The 19,987-nt window shown below is 40.9% G+C and overlaps 1 protein-coding gene across 7 annotated transcripts in view; it reads left to right on the forward strand.

Moving 5' to 3' along the window:
- RBMS1 (RNA binding motif single stranded interacting protein 1) overlaps positions 1–19,412 on the forward strand; it is a 207,908-nt gene extending 188,496 nt beyond the window's left edge. For 4 of the 7 annotated variants that reach the window (XM_040644589.1, XM_040644591.1, XM_040644593.1 and 1 more), the window contains exons 7-15: positions 5,786–5,901; positions 6,766–6,815; positions 6,942–7,035; positions 9,531–9,578; positions 10,470–10,520; positions 13,113–13,223; positions 14,013–14,093; positions 16,022–16,106; positions 16,767–19,412. In XM_040644589.1, the coding sequence (XP_040500523.1) occupies positions 5,786–5,901; positions 6,766–6,815; positions 6,942–7,035; positions 9,531–9,578; positions 10,470–10,520; positions 13,113–13,223; positions 14,013–14,093; positions 16,022–16,099 (629 nt within the window). In that variant the 3' untranslated portion in view covers positions 16,100–16,106; positions 16,767–19,412. The remainder of the gene's footprint in view (positions 1–5,785; positions 5,902–6,765; positions 6,816–6,941; positions 7,036–9,530; positions 9,579–10,469; positions 10,521–13,112; positions 13,224–14,012; positions 14,094–16,021; positions 16,107–16,766) is intronic. The other 3 variants (XM_040644595.1, XM_040644598.1, XM_040644599.1) reach the window with 3 other exon arrangements.
- The last annotated feature ends 575 nt before the right edge of the window (positions 19,413–19,987 follow it).

The raw sequence follows: 19,987 nt of genomic DNA on the forward strand, positions 1-19,987 counted from the left end.
TTTTGAAAGTAGGCAACATTATCAGAAAGACAGCTAATTACAGTTGCTGAGTGGGCTAGTTTTCCACAACTCGTGGAACAGCTTCTATCCAGGGCAGTTCACGTTTTACAGAATGTTGATTAGGATAAATACTGCTTAACTAGAAAAATGGGAGTTTGGAAGTAGCAATTTCTCCAGCTGTTAGAACACAGTGAGGAAAAGGTCCACTCTGTCACAAACTACAGAGAACTCAAGTCCTCAAAGCCATTTGATTAGATGGTGAGGAAGACTTCCAGGAGGTCAAATTAGGAGCTAGGTGGTTAGTCAATGCAGGCGTTCTAGAAGTGAGTTTTAGTGTGGGTATCAAGGGAAGACATATGAGCCTAAATAATTACAGGGTTCGAGCCTCAGAAGATAGGTAAGCAAACTTCATGGTAGAGATGTGAAGTGAACCAGCATGGGCATCACCCATATAAGCTCATCGTCCCTTAGAAGGGACGGTTAGTGCCACAAACTCAGGCATCTGTAAAAGATCATCCCACTCACAAAGCCCTGTGGAGGGAGCCCTGTGGAGGGCATGTTGGAGAATCCTACAGTGCAGTTACTTTAGACGGCTCTCACGAGGTGCCAGAAAATATCAGGTCAGTGTTTGCATTTGTGGCATTGTCTGTTGAAGGTTAGACTACAGTCATTATACGTTCCTGTTGGTTCTGATGAATAAGAAAGTAACTTTTCTGTCTTGGGTAATAAGGAAGAGAATTTGACCTGAGAGATCTCACGAGACACTTGAGGCATACCCTTTACAAACCCAAGGGGTGGTGATTAATTAAGGGGAAATTCAACTGAGAATACTCTGCATATTTGACAAAATCAATTGATAATGAATAGTGTGATATAATTTTTATATCACTTTAATATAGGAATATATCTTGAGTCACAAATAATTTGTTAGGAGTCTTAGCAATTACTGTTTTGCACAAGAGGGTAAAGAATTGCTAATCTAGAAAATCGACCATATAGAAGATAAGGTTTGACTGTTGTATGTTAATTTTTTGAAGTTAATACGCCCAAATTTACCTGTTGGTCACAGTCAGATTACTGGTATTCATGGCGCTTTCTCTTCTGCATGTCAGTCCTCCTCAGTATCTCCCTTCTACAAAGAAGAAACAAGGAGGCCACCTGAAGGATCTGATGTGTAGAACAAAATGGCTTCCCATGCATCTCCCAATCTTTAACCTGGAACCTGCGTATTGGGCTTCAAAACATAAACTCCAGACTTTTGGTCTGCTTTGAAATAAGCCACAGGATATGCTAATCAAATAAGCAACTCTCATCTTGTAACAATCTCCCACATACTTCAAAATAAGTGAGCCAGGACACAGATCCGGGTGTGTTTGTTTTCAACTCCGAAATCTTTTTTTTTTTTTTTTTTTTTTTTTTTTAAGATTCTGTTTGTTCATTTCAGAGAGAGGGAGAGCGAGAGAGAGCACGAGTGGGGGGTGGGGGAGATGGAGAAGCAGGGTCCTCGCTGAGCAGGGAGCCCAACCCAGGGCTCCATCCCAGGACCCTGGGATCACAACCTGAGCCAAAGGCAGATGCTTAACCCACTGAGCCATTGAGGCACCCCTCAATTCAGAAATCTAACTGAAATCCTCTAACCCTTGCTCAGCCTAATGGTAACATAAATATCTTAAAGAAACAGTCACATAGTTGTTTTCCTAGAGCACATGGTACAATCCATGTAGTAAATCAGGTATCAAGAACTTACAGGGATAAAGTGTTTCTCATGATGTCATCCAGATACATGAAGTACCAGGTATGTACTATAAAAGAAATACAGCTGTTTCAGTATCAGAAGTATTTCGCTTCTGGGTGGAATTTTTATTAACAGCAGGCATCTCTCAAAACAGTGCTCTGTCCCATAAATGGCTAAATGGGTTTTTGTAAGATTTTGTATACTCTCCTTCCCGTCACATTGCAAAAGCTCCTGTGAAAATAGACCCTATTTTATCCACAACCGTATCCCTAGTTCTTAACACTATACCTTGCACATAGTAGGCACTCAGTAAAAGTTTCAGCTGCTAAATAGACCAAAGAGAATTTTAACAGAGGAAACAAGCTATTAGAATTTTATTTTGCCTCTCATGGAATACTGGGGCATTCCCATTTCCCTAAAACAGGAGCCAACAACTCTGTAAAAAAATCTCTCATTTCAAGACACCTGGATGGCTCATTTGGTTAAGTGTTTACCTTCGGTTCAGGTCATGATCCCAGGGTCCTGGGATCAAGTCCCGCATCAGGCACCTTTCTTGGTGGGGAGCCTGCGTCTCCCTCTGCCTGCTGCTCCCCCTGCTTGTGTGCACTCTCTCTCCCTCTGGCAAATAAATAAAATCTTAAAAAAAAAAAAAAAACTCTCAATTGGTTATAATTCTTTTTTTATTTTTTTAAGATTTTTTGTTTATTTTAGAGAGAAAGAGAGTACGAATGGGAGGGGTGGAGGGAGAGGGAGAGAGAATCCCAAGCCGACTCCCCACTGAGCGCAGATCCCCATGTGGGGCTCAACCCCAAGACCCTGAGACTATGACCTGAGCTGAAACCAAGAGTCAGACATCTAACCTACTGTATCACCCAGGTGCCCGTGTTAATAATTCTTTAAAAAAATGGGGCGCCTGGGTGGCTCAGTCGTTAAGCATCTGCCTTCGGCTCAGGTCATGATCCTGGATCCCTGGGATCGAGCCCCACATCAGGCTCCTCCGCTGGGAGCCTGCTTCTTCCTCTCCCACTCCCCCTGCCTGTGTTCCCTCTCTCGCTGGCTGTCTCTCTGTCAAATAATAAATAAAATCTTTAAAATAATAATAATGATAATTCTTTAAAAAAAGAAATTTGTTTTCCTAAGATGTGGGATACCTGCCAATATCAAACTGTTTTAACTTCTTACCTTTTGCTCTTAGAGGGAGGAGAATATCTTAATGACAGCACAAAATCATGTAGTAAATATAATTCATTTTTGAAAGATTCAACTGCATCCTGGTCCATTTGTTTCATTTTGAATAATATATTTGCAAACATGTCCTCGCTCACTTGATACTTACCTCATCAGCATTTACCTCGTCATTATATGTTTTTAGTAGACTTTATTGTTTCAGGAGATCACCTTTTTTTTTTTTTTTTTTTTGACAGAGCATAGTCTAGAAAAATGATAAGGTCTTGGCGGCACCTTACCCCAGATAGGGACACGTGGCTTTGAGCGAATGTGGAGCCTCAGTGCTCCCAGGGATTGTTGCCGAAATGCTTTCGTGCACACCTGCCTGCTTTGGCCACCTGTAGTGACCCTCCAGAATGTGTCCAACCTGGTTGCCTTCTTTTCTCTGGAAGAAATGATGCTCATGGAGGAAAATGGTCCATTTGAATTACTCATTGTGCCAAGTAAACTCTTTTTTTGAAAAATGTTAGGTTTCCAGTCTCCGAGCTGGTCTTTCGAATGCCTCTAGATAAAACTGTCTCAGTGAAGTCCCGCAAAGTGCTAGCACTGCAGAATTTACTATACTCTTGTCCTACAAGATGATGGGGAGTAAAAAATTATAAAACATGTCATTGGAGAAGATATTCGATACCATAAGGTCTTTTAGATCCATGAAGAGTGAGATCTTGCTTCTCTCTGAGTTCTCTTTGTCCTTAGATATCTAGGTGAGACATCTTCAGACCTGGCAGAAGGACAGTCCTAACTCTGAGGCGGGTTTGCCCTATATCCTTCCCTTCTACCTGAAAGCTGTGTTTTCCTGGCCCTCATTTCCACCTGTTCCCAGACGGCCCAGTTGTAGAATTAAAAGCATCATCGCTGATTAGAAAGCCCTCTTCCTTCATTGCGTCCATTTACTTTACCTTTGGAAATTGTTGGTGGATGCAGGAATTTCCAAAAGTTGATAACCTTTTTTTGGAAAGACAAACAGAGTAATTCATCTTCACTCTAGGATTTGGCCCCAGTCGATCTTCCTTCCCACCCATTTGCGGTAGACGGAAGTTCCCCGTTCAGGAAGGCCTGCGGGCTGGAGGGGTGGGAGTCAGAAGGTAGACAGAGGTAGAGCTCAGACTCCCTGGTATTCTCACCAGACACCTGACATTTTTGCTCTCACCTTCGATTTCCTGTAGTACAGCTGCCTTTCAGAAGTGAGCTCACATTCCAGCCCATCCCTCTGGCCTGGTTCACACCAGCGAGAGCAGGAGGAAGACGTGCCAAGCAACAGCCTAGACGGCTGGCCGAGAAGGAATTACAGTTGGGTTTTTTGTTGTGTTTTGTTTTTTGGCAGAGAAGTGTTGAGAGGCGCTATTGCTTCCACCCTGTCATTAGTGGGTGGGTAATAGTGATATAAAATAAGAGATGAATTAGGATAATAAGAGGCAAAGGAGAAAGGAGTAAATTTTCCACAAGTAATATTTTTCTCTTCCTGGTTATTTAACTTTGAAACAGAACTTGAAAGTAGTAATCACAGTTCTACCGTAGACAAAGGACAGAATGTGAGAACCAGACAGGAAGGTGTGACTGCCTTTATTACATTAACTGGAAACATACAGAAATATGCACCACCTTCAGGAATATGCTGCTATTTCCATTATGGAAAAGCAAAGAAAATGAAAAGTCACGGGTGGACTAGCGTGCCGTCACCTTCTCCCCCGCCCCCACCATTTTTCTTTTTTACTAATGAGCGTGTATCTGTGAGAGTCTCTGCGTCTTTTGCTTTTCTGTGTGAGTTTCTTGAGTTGTTCTTCAGATCATTTTATGATGTGGATATATAGTAAAGCAACCCCAAGAGGGGTGATTAAAGGCCCAGAAAAAACTTTAAATAGCGTGGACAGGTGTTTGCCTTTCTTACAACAGCTGTCTTCAAGGCTGTACTCCACAGGTAAACAAATGAGACCTGTTTGTATTCAGTCACTGATTCGGCCGAGATGCAGTGAGCGCCTACAGCGTGCCCGGCACTTTGGCACCGATGGCCGGAGCAAATGTCGCTGCCCCCTTGGAGCTTACACGCCAGAGGGGAAACAGACGCCAAACAAATCACCACACCTCCGAGTTGTTCTCGCTGCTATGAATAAAAATACAAAGAAAAATTTAAAAAAAATTTTTTAAATACAGTACGAGCAGTATAAAAGGGAATTTGTTTTCTCTTGGGGTGAATGAAGACCTCTCTGAAGAATGATGTTGGGAAGCGAAGGGAGCATGTTTAAGTTGGAGGAGGGAAGGGTGACACGATCGGATTTATATTTGGAGATTTATCAGCAGAGTTGAAAGCAAGTGTGTCTGCACATAAGTACAAAAGTGAGGGCGCCTGGCTGGCTCAGTCGGTTGGGCGTCTGCCTTCAGTTTTGGTCGTGATCCTGGGGTCCTGGGATCGAGTCCCGTGTTGGGCTCCCTGCTCAGCAGGGAGTCTGCTTCTCCCTCTGCCCTCCCCCTGCTCCTGCATGCTTACCTGTGCCTGCCTGTCTCTCTCTCTCTCTCTCTCTCTCAAATAAATAAATAAATAAAATCTTAAAAAGTAAAAAAATGAATCAAAAGATTCCTTTGTTTCCTCAAAATAGCTGTTTAAATGTGTTCATTACACTCCGGTTTGAATGTAATAACTAATGTATATTCTGTACTGTCTTCTTCACCAGTAGATAAACGTAGAAGGGTCTGAGTAAACTTTTGCTTTGAAGTGTTCTATCCATTCCCTTGTAGCACTGCCACAGCTCCTCAAAGAGGAGGACAATTACATTTTGTCCTACATACACATGTAATTCTGGTTTTTTATTACTTGTCCCCATTCAGCTCCTACAGAACCTTTATTGTGTAAGTTTGCGGACGGAGGACAGAAGAAGAGACAGAACCCAAACAAATACATCCCTAATGGAAGACCATGGCATAGAGAAGGAGAGGTGAGACTTGTAAGTCCCTTCTTGAGACTTCAGTGTGGGTGTGTGATGACGGAAGCCTATGTGGATAGTTACTCATGTCTCATTGTGGCTGCCACACTTCTGAAATAAGTGCCAGGTGCAGACTTTATAATCCAGATAATGTCACTTTAAAACTCTCCCCAATGGATATGGTGCTGAGAGAGTGATGACCCTCCAGATGGGGCAGAGAGATGGTGGGTAGAGCCGTGTTTACCAGTTAGCTGCATGTAAAGCAAAAGACCATTTTAAATTGCTATAAGAAATGCACAACTGTTTTGTATATTTTTAATGTCGTGGCTTCTTAGAGGTTTACATTTATAAGGACTCAGAAATTATCCTAAGTATAATGTTATTAAAACAAATAGCGCATTTGCTGTTGAGTTTTTTGCCTAATTCTTTTGAATGAGGGTCTTAAGAAAAAGACATCAATTGCTTAAAAGTGTTGGATGTCCATTTCTCCATATTTATTTTCAATGAATTTTTTGAAGTAACATGCTGGTTCAAGAATGTCTAGGGAAGTGCCATCCAGTGGAAACGCTCTGGAGTCTGCACTGTCCAGTGGTAACCACGAGCTGCATGTGGTTATCTGAGCGCTTCAGACGTAGCCAGTGTGCCGGAGGGACTCCGCTTTTCCTTTAATTTGAAATAGCTGCGCGCGGCTAATGACTACCAAATGGGACAGTACAGACGTAGAGCTTAATTCTTGTATTGAGTTGATGTTTTCTAAAGGAAACTTCTAATTTTATCAAATGCTACCAAACTATCTTTATTTTGTGTTGCCATGACTCTAAGAAATGGAATTTTTAAGCCGTGCCCTTGCGGGTAAGTGATTCTATTTCTTTTGCTTTCCCATAGGCTGGAATGACACTTACTTATGACCCAACCACAGCTGCTATACAGAACGGGTATGTCATTAAGATAAATGCATGATGGCTTGAGGGAAAATGTGAAGGTGGAAAATATCAGACGTTTGTCCTGGGAATTATTCTTTTTAAAGGATGACTTAATAAAGGCTTTTGTGTTTGTTCTAGATTTTATCCTTCACCATACAGTATTGCTACAAACCGAATGATCACTCAAACTTCTCTTACACCCTATATTGCATCTCCTGTATCTGCCTACCAGGTTTGTACCTTTAGGATTCAAGAGTATGACAGCTTGTCGGCCGTGAACCACTGCTACGTTTTTATGTGTCTTAAAATTTTGAACATTTATAATGAAACCTAAGTCAGATGTTATGCAGCTTGGATACCCAATTTAGAAGAAGCTGCTTTTTATTTGACAGAGTGATTTGCTTTTATGTATAGGAGAATATAAAACAAGGGAAAATGGTTATCAGTTGTCAGTCCTTGAAATCGTAGCATTCTAGAACTGAGATGAACCCAAATGCTTCCTCCACAGCGGGCTCTGCTGTTGGACATCACGTGTCCCAGAAGTTGAAACTTAAAAAGAAGTGACATTAGGTAGAATACAGAAGAGGTGTGTACCGTTGTCGTGGTGTATTCATCAGCAGGGACTAAGAAAAGACCAAGTAAACATGCTAATAAATAAAGTCGGGTCTCTATCAGGTAACATTAAATGAGCAATGCAGTGAGATTTAAAGCCAAAAAAAAAAAAAAAAGTGACTCCTTGTTTAAACAGGTAATTGAGGAGGCTTCATGTTCAAATAGATTCCCAACTTAGAACCAACATCTCCTTAAGCACCTTGTTATAAGATGAATTTGGTTTTACTGCAGGGTTAGCTCCTATTCTCCACAAACCCAGTGGTATACAATGTGTGCGCATACAGTGAACCCAGTGGTGTACAATGTGTGCGCATACACATCTCTCCTCCTATATCTGAGTACCTCGAACAGGGCTATCGCCTTGGCCCACACAGAAGCATAATAACAGAGTTCAGTCACAGACATGTGGGAATAGAGTTCTCTTGTTGACTGTTGAGATCCTGTGTGACTAAACTAAACTCTTGTGTATTCTTGTTTTTAAAACAATTGAATTAGATGTTGTAGCCCTGATTTCTGGGGTTAGGGGACTACAATATCTAATAACTGTGTTATTTTACTTCTGTAAACCTCAGTTTCCTCATCTTTAAAATGGGGATAATAATAGTTTCTTTCTCCTAGGCTTGTTATAAAAACTAAATGAGACTGGTTATGTGAAGAGCTCAGCACAGTCCCTGGCTTATCATTAGTGGTCAATAAATGTTAGCTATGATCACGCTCATCATCATTAATACATATGCAGGACTAGCAGGCTGATGAGAGTGCCTTCGTTATACTGAAAATAAGGAGTTGGTCAACGTCAGCAATATCATCGAGGCGGTGCTGTCCGAAAACTTAAAAGTAGCTTTGAATAATAAATCATGAAGTTGCACAGAAGCGTTCACAGCTCCCTCGGCTTTCAGGTCTTTTCTCTGTCTTCCCCTCAGTTGTCCCTCGTTTTCTTTTCGTTTATGTGTCTGGATTTTTATGTTACTTGGGCTGGTGCTTCAATCTGCCGACCACAGTATTCCCTCATTTAATGCCTCTTTCATTATTTTGGACTTAAAATTTCTATATTTTCCCTGACTATGTAAGACTCAGTGAGATCTGCTCTAGTGCGTTTTCCCTAATTAACAATTCCCTAATGAAAGGTAGTCTTTTTTAACTCTCTGACCTTGGAAACCTCTGCCATTTATGCAGATCACTGGAAAGGGGGGCCCGTAAGCTTATTCTCAGGTGGATGATTGTGCACATTAATTTGGGTGTGTGCCGCTGTGGCTCTTGGAGCTATGAGTGCCTCTCCCCACCACCTCCGTTTCCCCACTTTACTGTCAGGCAGTGAGCACTTTGGCCACGGAATTGTTCATAGCATAAGAAAAATCCAGAGACCAGTTATTCATAGTAGATTTGATATACCTGACTGGAACAACATTTCATTTCAAAGGCCTCCTTTCTTCTGGCATTCTGTGTGTCCCTAAGATACATGTGGAATTTCATTCCATTTGCCCGACACTCGCTGTGACTGAGGTTCTTAACCCGCATAAGTTCAGGGCCACGGTAGGGTTAGCCGACGAGCTTTAAGTAGTCTGACATTCTCTCATATTGTTTGCAAAATGTCGCTTGTGTGTATGCAGTTAGCTGTGGGGAAGTCAGTTCTGTCTCTTTCGTCAAGTTTTCAAAGGGATCTGTGACCCAAAGGAGGGTAGAGAACCAGTGGTAAAGAACTCAAAGAACATAGATTATTATTCCCATTTTATAGTTAGGGAAAAGTGAGGAATAGAAATTGACAGCAGCTGATTTGCTGCTGAAAAAAATTGGATTAGGTGTCCTAGCTCCCTAACCCCATAATGCTCTAAGCTATTAGATTATTAAGACCACTGAAAGCATACCAAAAAATGAGAGCATCTGGCCCCAATTGGGGTCTCCAGGGAGCTGCTCTCCTCCCCATGATTTATTCAGTGAAGGCCTCACACTCGTGTTGGAGTGGGCCTTTCTCCACTAAAGCACCATATGCTTATACAATTGGATTTGAGAAATTGGCATCTGCGAGAAACCACCAGTATCCCAATGGGGAAAGGCTGCAGTCCAGATAACTGAAATGTTAACAAGGCAGAAGCACTTAACTTTGGTCTGCCTTAGGTGGCAAAGGAAACCAGAGAAAACAAGTATCGGGGCTCTGCTATCAAGGTAAATCACAATACATTCTTCCCCCATGACTTTTCCCCATATGCTCTCTGTAGAACCTCTGAAGTTAACCGTAGGGGTGAGATACAGGAGGGTTTTGTGGTTAGAGTTAGAGACTGAAACTTATTTTTTAAAAATTACGTAGTCTCAGGAGAGCTCTGGGCATCAAGAAGTGGACTGATACTTCTTCTCTTGAGTGGCAGGCCGCGCAGGCTTGCTTTCCTGCCACGGAGCCTGACTCTCCTGTCGTACTCCTCAACGCAGAGGGTCTTCCGTGCAGGTGCCCTTTTGACTGTACATGTCAAGATCGAGTTACAAAAGTTTTTCATTTTCTAAATCTGACTTTCAGATTTTTATTTTCCACACTCACTAGAAATTGTTGACCACCCGACAAGATTTCTGAAACCTAGTATCCTGGTATCAAAGAGGGATTGAATTTCGTTATTCTTTTTAAATAAGCACATACTTTAAGGATTAGTGTGTAATAAGATGTGCTGGAATTCTCATTCATCTGTATTCCTAAAGTGCCTAGTTCATACCTCAGTTATCACACTTTTCACTATTTGAGTTGTTTAGTTGTTTTATCTCCATTCTTAGTAAATTTCTTGAGGGTGGGGCCCATGTCTTACTTGCCTTTTTCTCTTTGATGCCTGGTACTCAGTAAATACTTCTTGAATGGGCAAGTGGAACTTGGTTTTAAATAATCATTTCATCCTACTCAAGAGTGACCAGTTTGCCAAGAACTCTAACGGCCTTAATCTTTTTAATCATTGATAGTATTGCTTCCTTATTTTCCTTCTGTAGATTTTAACATGAGTAAAAGAGCTCTAGAGAAAGAGATAGCCTACATTCCAATGGAAATCAATGTTTCTTTCAAACTCCTCCCTTTTCCAGGTGCAAAGTCCTTCTTGGATGCAACCGCAGCCGTATATCCTACAGCACCCCGTAAGTTTCTCAGCTTACTGGCTTTGTGGTTTGCAGCTAAGCTGTGCAGACATTCGGAAGACCATTCTCCGGCTTAAAACCTTTTGCCAAAGATGGTATGGGATTTGGGAAATTTTAAGCGTGGAATAGGAGAGTGTACAAGTTCATTATAAAACTTCCTCCCACCCTTGTTTTAAAACAAATTGACAGTTGAATTAAATCAAATCTGCAGTTGTAAGAGCTTAAAGTGTATCGTATTTGAAGCAGGATAACATTTTCTTCTTCATACAGTTCTGTAGAAGTCCATTCAATTGAATTTTTAAGTTTTAAAGGTTTTAAATTGCTATATTTTTAACAGTAGTTGATATGAAAACAGCTCACATTTTTAAATTGTATTCCGTTTAATGCAAATATAGAGTGTTGAAAAGGAACCTAGAGATTTTTATCAGTTTACTCAACCGCTGGGTGGAAATTATAAACACTAAAGCAGTAACACTTTCTTTGGTAAATGTGACTTCTTTCGTGACTTGAGCATTCATTCTACTTGTGTACATATTACATTTTTTAATTGGGTTATACTTCCCGTTAATAGATAGCGTATTTAATGTGTTTTTCAAAGATACATAAAATCCAGTTTGTTAAATTAAAGCCTGAATTTTAAACGTTGAAAAATCAAGGTGGAGAACAGAATCACAAGAAAAGCGAACAGTGCCCAACACAATGGCCTACATGACTGGCATGAGAGGGCCACAGATTTGGCCCTGTGCTTTCCAGTAACTGAGGCCAAATGGGAATTCTAATAAGCAAAACAGTTCACGGTTCTTATAAGAGAAAAACAGGTCAGTTGCCTAGGAGAAGCGCACCATTGTTGGCCTTAAGACGAGGCAGGAGTTTCTCTCAGGACAGCTCCTGAAGAGGACACCGTGCAGTGCAAGACCTGTGCCTGTGAAACAGCAGTGTAGGGACAAGTTCGAAACAGGAAGTTGCCGAGGTGACTTTGAAGCCGCTGCTAAAACACGTTGGGTTGGTAACACAGGAGACGAGCTCTCGGATGACGTACGCGTGCGTCTCTGTAAACACGCGCACGTACTTGTCTCTGTACGCACAGTCTTGGACAGTAGCTCTTACACATGAATGAAAAAAAGCAGCAGGAAATTCCTTCAGCATATTCTGGGCTTCGGAATCATTTCCATGTTACCACACACTTTTTGATGATGCACACTAAAAATTTAAAAAGAACAAATTTTCTGTGAACTGCATTGACAACAAACCGTTTCTGACACACATCTCTATCTTTTTTTGGCAACTTTTAGAGACAAAGCCTGCACATGTCCCAGTTTAACATCTTTGAGGAGACAGTGGTAGCGTGTGCAGATGGTTCCTATCTGACGCCCGTTTCCTTTCCCCACCCAGTTCAGACTGCCGGCAAGCAGAATTAAAGTGCCTGCACACCAGGCTCTGACCTCAGTTGTGTTCCGATTAGCAATAAATAACAGTGTATTGAAGGGGTAGATCGGTTGCAATAATACAAAAACATAACATTAATATTGATAGGTTGTGTCGGAATAATTGCACTCTCGGGTAATTGAGTGATTGCAAAAGTGAGGGGAATGATATAATCCGTAAGAATATTATACAGGATAAATTAGAGAAAATGCAGAAATCCAGAAATAGAATTAATTAAATTTCGGTTTAGACAATCAACGTACCATTATGCAATCATTAAAAATGATAATGATGGCTATGCACTGAGGTAAATATTTATAATAGAATGTTAAGTTCAAAGCAAAAGCCTAGGGTATGCAATTGTTTATGTACCCTGGTTGCAACTCTGCAAACATCCCGAGGCTGGAATCCGGGCAGTCGTGCCCTGACAGTGCTAACAGCCGTGTACTACGGGGAGGCCAGGCTGGGTTGTGGGTGGTTGTGGGTTTTTTTTTTTTTTTTTTGGGCCCCCCCCCCCCGATTTTGTTTAATTATATTTAATTTTATTTTTAATGACCAGAATTTTTTTCAGATGAATCAGAGGATCTGAAATCGGATTATTAATCATATCTGAATCTCCTTCCCTCCCTTGGCACCAAATTATAGCTGAAAGTTCTGAGAAACAGTGAATGGAGAATGTGCTCTTGATCCTAACAGCCTGGTCTTGAATCAAATGACTCTGTACAGAACACTTTTAAACAAGACTCTATATTTATAAATATTCAATGTGGCCTATTGTTTTGTGGCTGCATAAAACATCAACTGTCATTTATTTTTTAAAAAATGAAGAAAGCATTTCTGTAACCCCAGCCCTCCGGAAATCGTCCTCTCTTCCCACTACAGCTCCTCCTGCTGGACTAGCTTGCTTTGCACGGGAGTGAGAGGAAAGGCAGGAACATGTCTAATGCAGTCATTTCAGTGAAATGAATGCTCTCAGAAAAGTTTTAGGAAGCATTGCCCAGAAGGTTTTTAGGAAATTGTTTATGATACCATAAGCAGGTTTGCGAGGAGGTTATTTTGGTTCCCATTTTTCAACAAACGAAGGCGTTTTCCTTTGCAAAAGGAATGACAGACTCTCCGTTCCCTCGGTGAGTTTATCTGATGTTGTGCTTGTCTCCCGATCCCCAGGGGGCCGTGTTAACTCCCTCGATGGAGCACACCATGTCACTACAGCCTGCGTCTATGATCAGCCCTCTGGCCCAGCAGATGAGTCATCTGTCGCTAGGCAGCACGGGAACAGTAGGTGGCAAATTAATATCGTGTGTCTCAGCAAACAGAGGAGGGTAAATTAATGCAGCCTCAATTACAGGCTCTGGGATGTCCAGAGATGATGTCCGAGCCCCTCTCACCCCCCACATTGCCTTCCACATGATTAACTGATGGACTAAATGTCTGTCCTTTGGGTATCTCTCCTTTCCCAGAACCTAGCGCACACACGACCACATCTAGCCCTGCACACTGGTGCCTTGCATTCACACTGCGCACCTGGTGTCGTGAAGGAAAAGATGAAGGTGGTGAGGGTGCAAAAGGCACGGAATTCTTCCTCCCTTCACTTCTTTCACGGAATTGGGGGGCACTGTATCACAATCTTGGGATTGACAGACTTCTCCGAAGTCCAGGGGACTCAGTTGGGGATTGAGGTCGAGCCTCTAGCAGAGGATCTTCCAGGATGGACATAGAGCAACCTAACGTTTAGATGGTAAGATGGCCGAAGGCTTTTAATTCAGACCATGTCAGTGGTGGCAGAAAAGAACAAAGGGACTGAGAAGCCTTAGTGATCTTCATGCATGTGTATGTTTGTTGGGAAATCCAAAGAAAGGTGGGAGTTTTCGTTTGACAAATTCAGAAAGTAGAAACAGTCACTTCACTTTCCATATGACATACTTATTAATTAAACTTTGAGGTAGCTTGTTTACATTTCTCCTTCGAGATTTCCAAGTACTTGACATCCCATCTCAAAATTCTCCAAGCACTCAGAATTTTTGCATGGCTTATCACTTCCCATCCTGACCATATCGTCCTTTTCAGTACATGCCTGCGACATCGGCGATGCAAGGAGCTTATTTGCCGCAGTACACACACGTGCAGACGACGGCAGTGCCCGCTGAGGTTGGTGCAACACGCCCCCCCCCGCCCCCATGGCCATTCTGGCAATGAGTACTTTCAGAAATGGGTGAATTAGATGGAACTCAAAGAAAAATCAGTCAGAAGTCAAATGTTTGCATAAAGAATGGAGTTCAGAGGGCATATAGAGCTAGGGTTATTTTCAACTATGAAATACAGTTCTCTGCATACAGATTAGTGTAGCAGTATCCAGGCCACACCCCTAAAGCTCCCAGAGCTATTTTCCAAGCTTGTAGCACTTTTCTTTTTTTTTTTAAGACTTTATTTATTGTCAGAGAGAGAGCGCACATGTGCTATTTATTTGTCAGAGAGAGAGAGACAGCACGCGCGCACACAAGCAGGGGGAGCTGCAGGCAGAGGGAGAAGCAGGCTCCCCACTGAGCAAGGAGCCGGATGCGGAACTCGATCCCAGGACCGTGGGATCATGACCTGAGCCGAAGGCAGACGGCTCACCAACTGAGCCACGCAGCATCCCACTTGTAGCACATTTCATACCCTTCAAGAATCTGTCTTGTCTCCTGGAAAGGTATACTTAACACGCAAATTAGGATAAAGCTGGAGTTTGCAATCCTGGTAGCAAAGATTATGTTAATAATAATAACTACAAGAAGAAATCAGTTATAATTAAGATAGTTGAAAAAAAACCCTGGTGTTTCAGAATTGTTAATAGGGATGAGGAACAAACCATACCTTTTTTTACAGAGGCTATTAGGATAGCTAAATAACTCTTAGTTATTATTATGGAAGATGCAGATATAATGATAATGAAAGAAGACTGACGCTTAAATTAAGAGTGGACAGAAAGAGACAAATACCATATAATTTACTCATATGTGGAATTTAAGAAGCAAAATAGATGAACATGGGGGAAGGGAAGGAAAAATAAGATAAAAACAGAGAGGGAGACAAACCATAAGAGACTTTTAACTATGGGAAACAAACTGAGGGTTGTTGGAGGGGGAGGTGGTTGGGGGGTAGGATAATTGGGTGATGGGCATTAAGGAGGGCACTCGATACAATGAGCTCTGGGTGTTACATGCAGCTGATGAATCACTGAATTCTACCCCTGAAACTATTAAAACACTATATGTTAACTAAATTGAATTTAAATACAAATTTTTTTTTTAAAAAGGGATTGGACAGAAAGCATAGCATTTTTCTGCATAGTACCCTTAAAATTCCAAGGAAATTTCAGCATCCCAATCAATCCTACCCACTAGGTAGATCCCATAGGTTCCAGTTGCAGAAACAGCCCTAGGACTGTGGTTGGATTATTTGGGGGCGTTCTTGTTGTGTTTTGTTTTCTGCTGATTGATTAAAATTGTGTACTTACTGACAACCACAGGTGAGGGAACCCACAATCCCTTATCTGCAGTTCTGAAACACACGGTAAAATCTGAAAATAAAAATTCTCTTTATAACTGCTTTAGCAAAACCCTGACCTGTGGCAAAACCCAGCCTGAACTGATACAAGACAAAATCTTAGCCCACTTACTGTGCATATTTATATCCTTCTGTGTAGACCTGTTCCTGTGTTTGGTAATGAGGCGTAGCTCTAGGCCCCGCTGGGTATATTCTGTGATAAAGGGTATATGCCTACCATTTTTCAGATTCTAAAGTCTGAAAATACTGAATTCCAAGTCACATCTGGCTCCAAGGGATAAGATATTTGTTTGATAAATTGTAGCTTGACATGAAGAGCCAACTCTTCAAGTTGGGGTGGGAGGTTCTTTGGGTCTTTGGGTCTGTAAGACATCTTAACTCCTTAGGGAAATCATTAACCCTGAAAACCCTCCATAATATTAAGAAAATCGCTTTTAATGAGCGCTTGTATTTTAAGATGTGAAACTCGGACGGGAGGAGTGGAGTTTGGATTTCATGGCTCATGTCTCCTCTGCTCTGCTTTGTTGTAGGAAGCAAGTGGTCAGCAGCAGGTGGCGGTCGAGACGTCTAATGACCATTCACCATATACCTTTCAACCTAATAAGTAACTGTGAGGTATGAGGGAAACATCTTTGTAACCTTAGGGCTCAGTTCAAGCCAAGTCTGTGATTCTTTTATCATAATGGTACTTAGAATAGCTCATATTTGCTCACACTGCCTTAATCCTGGCCAAAGAATCCGGTGTCATTGAAAGGTTAAAATCGGTTGATTTTGTAGATTTGCAGATTATCCAGAAAGAAGAGTGCCTTGTATTGAAGTCAAATGGATAGTTACTTTCTCATCCTCCTTACCCATCCACCCTAAAAATCTGTAACAAATCAGTTCACCAGGCACCAAATGTGTCCTACAATACATGTATCCAAATTTATATTGCTTTCACGCTCACAAGCTTGAAGGAAATATGGCATAAGATTTTGCTTCATCTGGTATTACAAGATTAGCAATATCTTGACTATGAATTTAACGTCAGTATTCTTAGACCCAGAGCTCTGGTTGCTCTGGTAAAAAAGTATGCTGTAGGTCCCACGTTTGAAAGATGGAGTCAAGGCATGGAAACGATCCTCAGTTCTAGCATTTATTGGTCTACCACCAGTGATGAGCCCCGCTTGCCTTAGTCACACATGTATACCTTTAAAGTGAGAAGAAGGTTACAAAATCCCGTGGTGTATTCTACCAAATGTATAAGAGCATTTCTCTTTTATTTTTCTCTTCCAGATGTACAGAAGGGCATTCTTACATGAAGAAGGGTGTGAAGGCTGAACAATCATGGATTTTTCTGATCAATTGTGCTTTAGGAAATTATTGACAGTTTTGCACAGGTTCTTGAAAACGTTATTTATAATGAAATCAACTAAAACTATTTTTGCTATAAGTTCTATAAGGTGCATAAAACCCTTAAATTCATCTAGTAGCTGTTCCCCTGAACAGGTTTATTTTAGTAAAAAAAAAAAAAACAAAAAACAAAAACAAAACAAAAGATTTTTATCAAATGTTATGATGCAAAAAAAAAAAAAAAAAGAAAAAAAAAACTAAGAAAAAAAGAAAAGAAAAAGAAAACTTCAATTTTCTGGGTATGCACAAAGACCATGAAGACTTATCCAAGTGCATGACCGGATTTTTGTGGTTTTGTCCATTTTGTGTTTAATTTGCGTTTTCTTCGGCTGTATGCAATGGGCTCTGACGTTTAAGTAGTCCGACTTCCCCCATGGTGTTCCGTGCTTGCGAGTGTGAGTGTCGCTGTATTCAGTGTCGCCCTCCGCGTCTCTCTTCTTAGCTTTTCCATTTTTCTTTCAACGTAGTGTGAAGTGTCTTCTCCTTGTCTATGAATTCCAATTTGCCTTAACTCCTTTGATGCTGTAGCTGTTTCAGTAAAAGTTAGTTCAAACTAATGATGTAGAACGCTTCGACCAAATGAGCTGGTCTATTATGCCTTGTAAAACAGCAGCATAGGGCTTTTAAAAGGTAGTCAATAAAAGTTGCTGAAATTTTGGCTTTTTTAAATACGTAGTAGGTGTTTTTAATGATTTTTCACATAATGTGTAAGGTAGTGAAATGCAAGAAGGGAAAAATGTTTTGTGTGAAACACATTTTCTGACTGGGGAACTTTTAATAGGGTAACTTGTTTGTAAGGCTGTACGCCGACAGTTTCCTCTGATAGTTTGACTGATTTAGGATATCTGCTGTATGATGCAATGTAAAGTCTTTTTTGCCTTTTTTCAGGAAAAAAAAAAAACTAACTCGATGTTCTAGATTTAGTGTAGGTAGCGTTGGGGCTGGGGGTGGGGGGTGGGGGCGGGGAGTCACCGAATGTTTTGTCCTTCCTTTATACTAATGATAGTGCTTTAGACTGAGAATTACGCCTGAGATCTGGCAAACCGAAAAACGTTGCTATTGCAACTAAATGGCAAAAGCTAAAAGTAAGGATTTTATCTTCAAACATAAGCTGAGATAGGAATAGAAGCGAAATGATTGGCTACTAGCTCTCTCTATTACATAAATTTGAGAAATCAAAATTACTTGGCACTTTTAAAGGTAACTTCACCAAAGACCGAAGAGCCAGTAACCAGTAGCTCCACCTTCTCTCAGCATCATATCTTCTGTGCTCTTTATTTTTGCCGGACCAGTTTGCGGTTAGGAGAATGTGCCTTTTTTGTACCTTTGCATTTAGGTTTTATAATTTTAATTGATGTATGGACACATACCAACAAACAAAAAAAAGCATGAAGGAAGATTTGGATCCAAGCAGTGCCACACTTTACATCATCACTACAAGTGTTAAGTGTAAAGAGAAACCAATTTTGAAACTATGAAATTCCTGATTCATAAATACACAGTTATTTCTACTTTAGTACATAGAAGATAATTCACTGTTATTAAAGCTCTTTTATTAAGACAATTGCATACGTTTGAAAAGCAATGGTAAATTAAGTTGTCTTCCAAAACTGTGTACTTGTCTGGTCAACTGTGTGTGATCAGTTATCTACCTCAGAGTCTGTTTTCTTTTGTGCTGGGACAGGTTGCTGGCCCTCCCTGTTTCCACAGACCAAATCCTCCTAGCTCAGGAGCTAGGGCTAAGCAGTTATTTCTTTCGAGTATTTTTTAGTTCTTAAATTTTATGCTTGTATTTGATTATAGATGTCAGTGACATTTCATAGTTTCAAAAGTCCTTGCTGCTCTGAGAAGTGTAGATTCTAGTGAAAATTACATAGTCCTAAGAGAAATGTGTTTTGTTTTTGTTTTTGTTTCCTTTTTTAAAGTTGTGGTATTATTGGTTCTATGCTCCCTGGAATATTACTGCTTTGTGAAAGTCCAGACCGAACGCAGCGCCCTCCTTGTACCTAGTACATTTATAAACCTGGGTCTCTCACTACTTGATATTTTTGCATTAGTTAAGACAGAAATTTGATAGCTCGGTTAGAGGGGAGGGGAAATCTGCTGCTAGAGATGTCTGAACTAAGTGCCATACTCGTCTGGGTAAGATTTGGGAAACATAACCTCTGTACATAAAATAAAATAAAAAAATAAAAAAAAATCAGTTAAACATCACATAGTAGACAGCCATTAAATTATAAAAAAAATTAATTTATGAAGAAAGACCTTTTGTACAGATTGAAAAAAAAGATTTTCATAGAGATATCTATATGATCAAGAGAGTTAATTTTTTATTTTTGTTTTACTAGTGCCACAAACTTGCCAGTGGTAACTTATTTGTCCGGTTCAAGATAACTCTGTAGTTTTCCTTCCTAGGACTTGTTGTTAAACGCCAAAAGACATTTTTGAACTGTACATTTGATCAGATTGTTAGCTTTTTCTGTTTTATTTCTTTTGAAAACCTTTGAATAAAAAACATCTGAAATTTTATTTTTCCTGTCAGTTTCTTTTAAGTAGGTTAATTGTGTATCAGAATTTCGTGCATTTCATTTCTGATTGCTTTCTTCGGCTCAGGCAGTTGGTTTGAAAGTGAGTTGAAAATTATCTCAGATTCACTGTGTACTCAAAATACATTTCCTTGAGAAGAATTGGAAAAACCTTTCCACCTCCTCCTCCTCTGGTTACTTAACTCCGTGTACAGGAACCAGAGACATCAACCATCAGCTGACCACATCTCACGTCAGCCGCAGTCTACCTCTGGTCTGTTCCAGAAGGCCCGAGAGCCAGACCCCTCTCCTCCCTGTCTCCTACCACTACCCTATGACTATGGCGCTGCTTGTGGACCAGCAAGAGAATGGAATAAAAACAGTCCCATCCGTGTTAAGCAAGCACATGGGTAAGGGTTTCAGGCCGATCTTATCCATGCCTGGAGGACGTGGGCCTCCTTCAGTGACCTCGAATGTTTCCCGTAGGAGGCTCTGGTTCAGCATTCCTGGGGGAGAGAGAACTCCTCTCGGTCCCACTGATGTGCTTTATGAGAGGCACTTAGTACAGGAAATTGAGTC

The sequence above is a fragment of the Ursus maritimus genome, unplaced genomic scaffold (genome assembly GCF_017311325.1).
Source record: "Ursus maritimus isolate PB19 unplaced genomic scaffold, ASM1731132v1 scaffold_1, whole genome shotgun sequence".
In the NCBI taxonomy this organism is placed as follows: domain Eukaryota; kingdom Metazoa; phylum Chordata; class Mammalia; order Carnivora; family Ursidae; genus Ursus; species Ursus maritimus.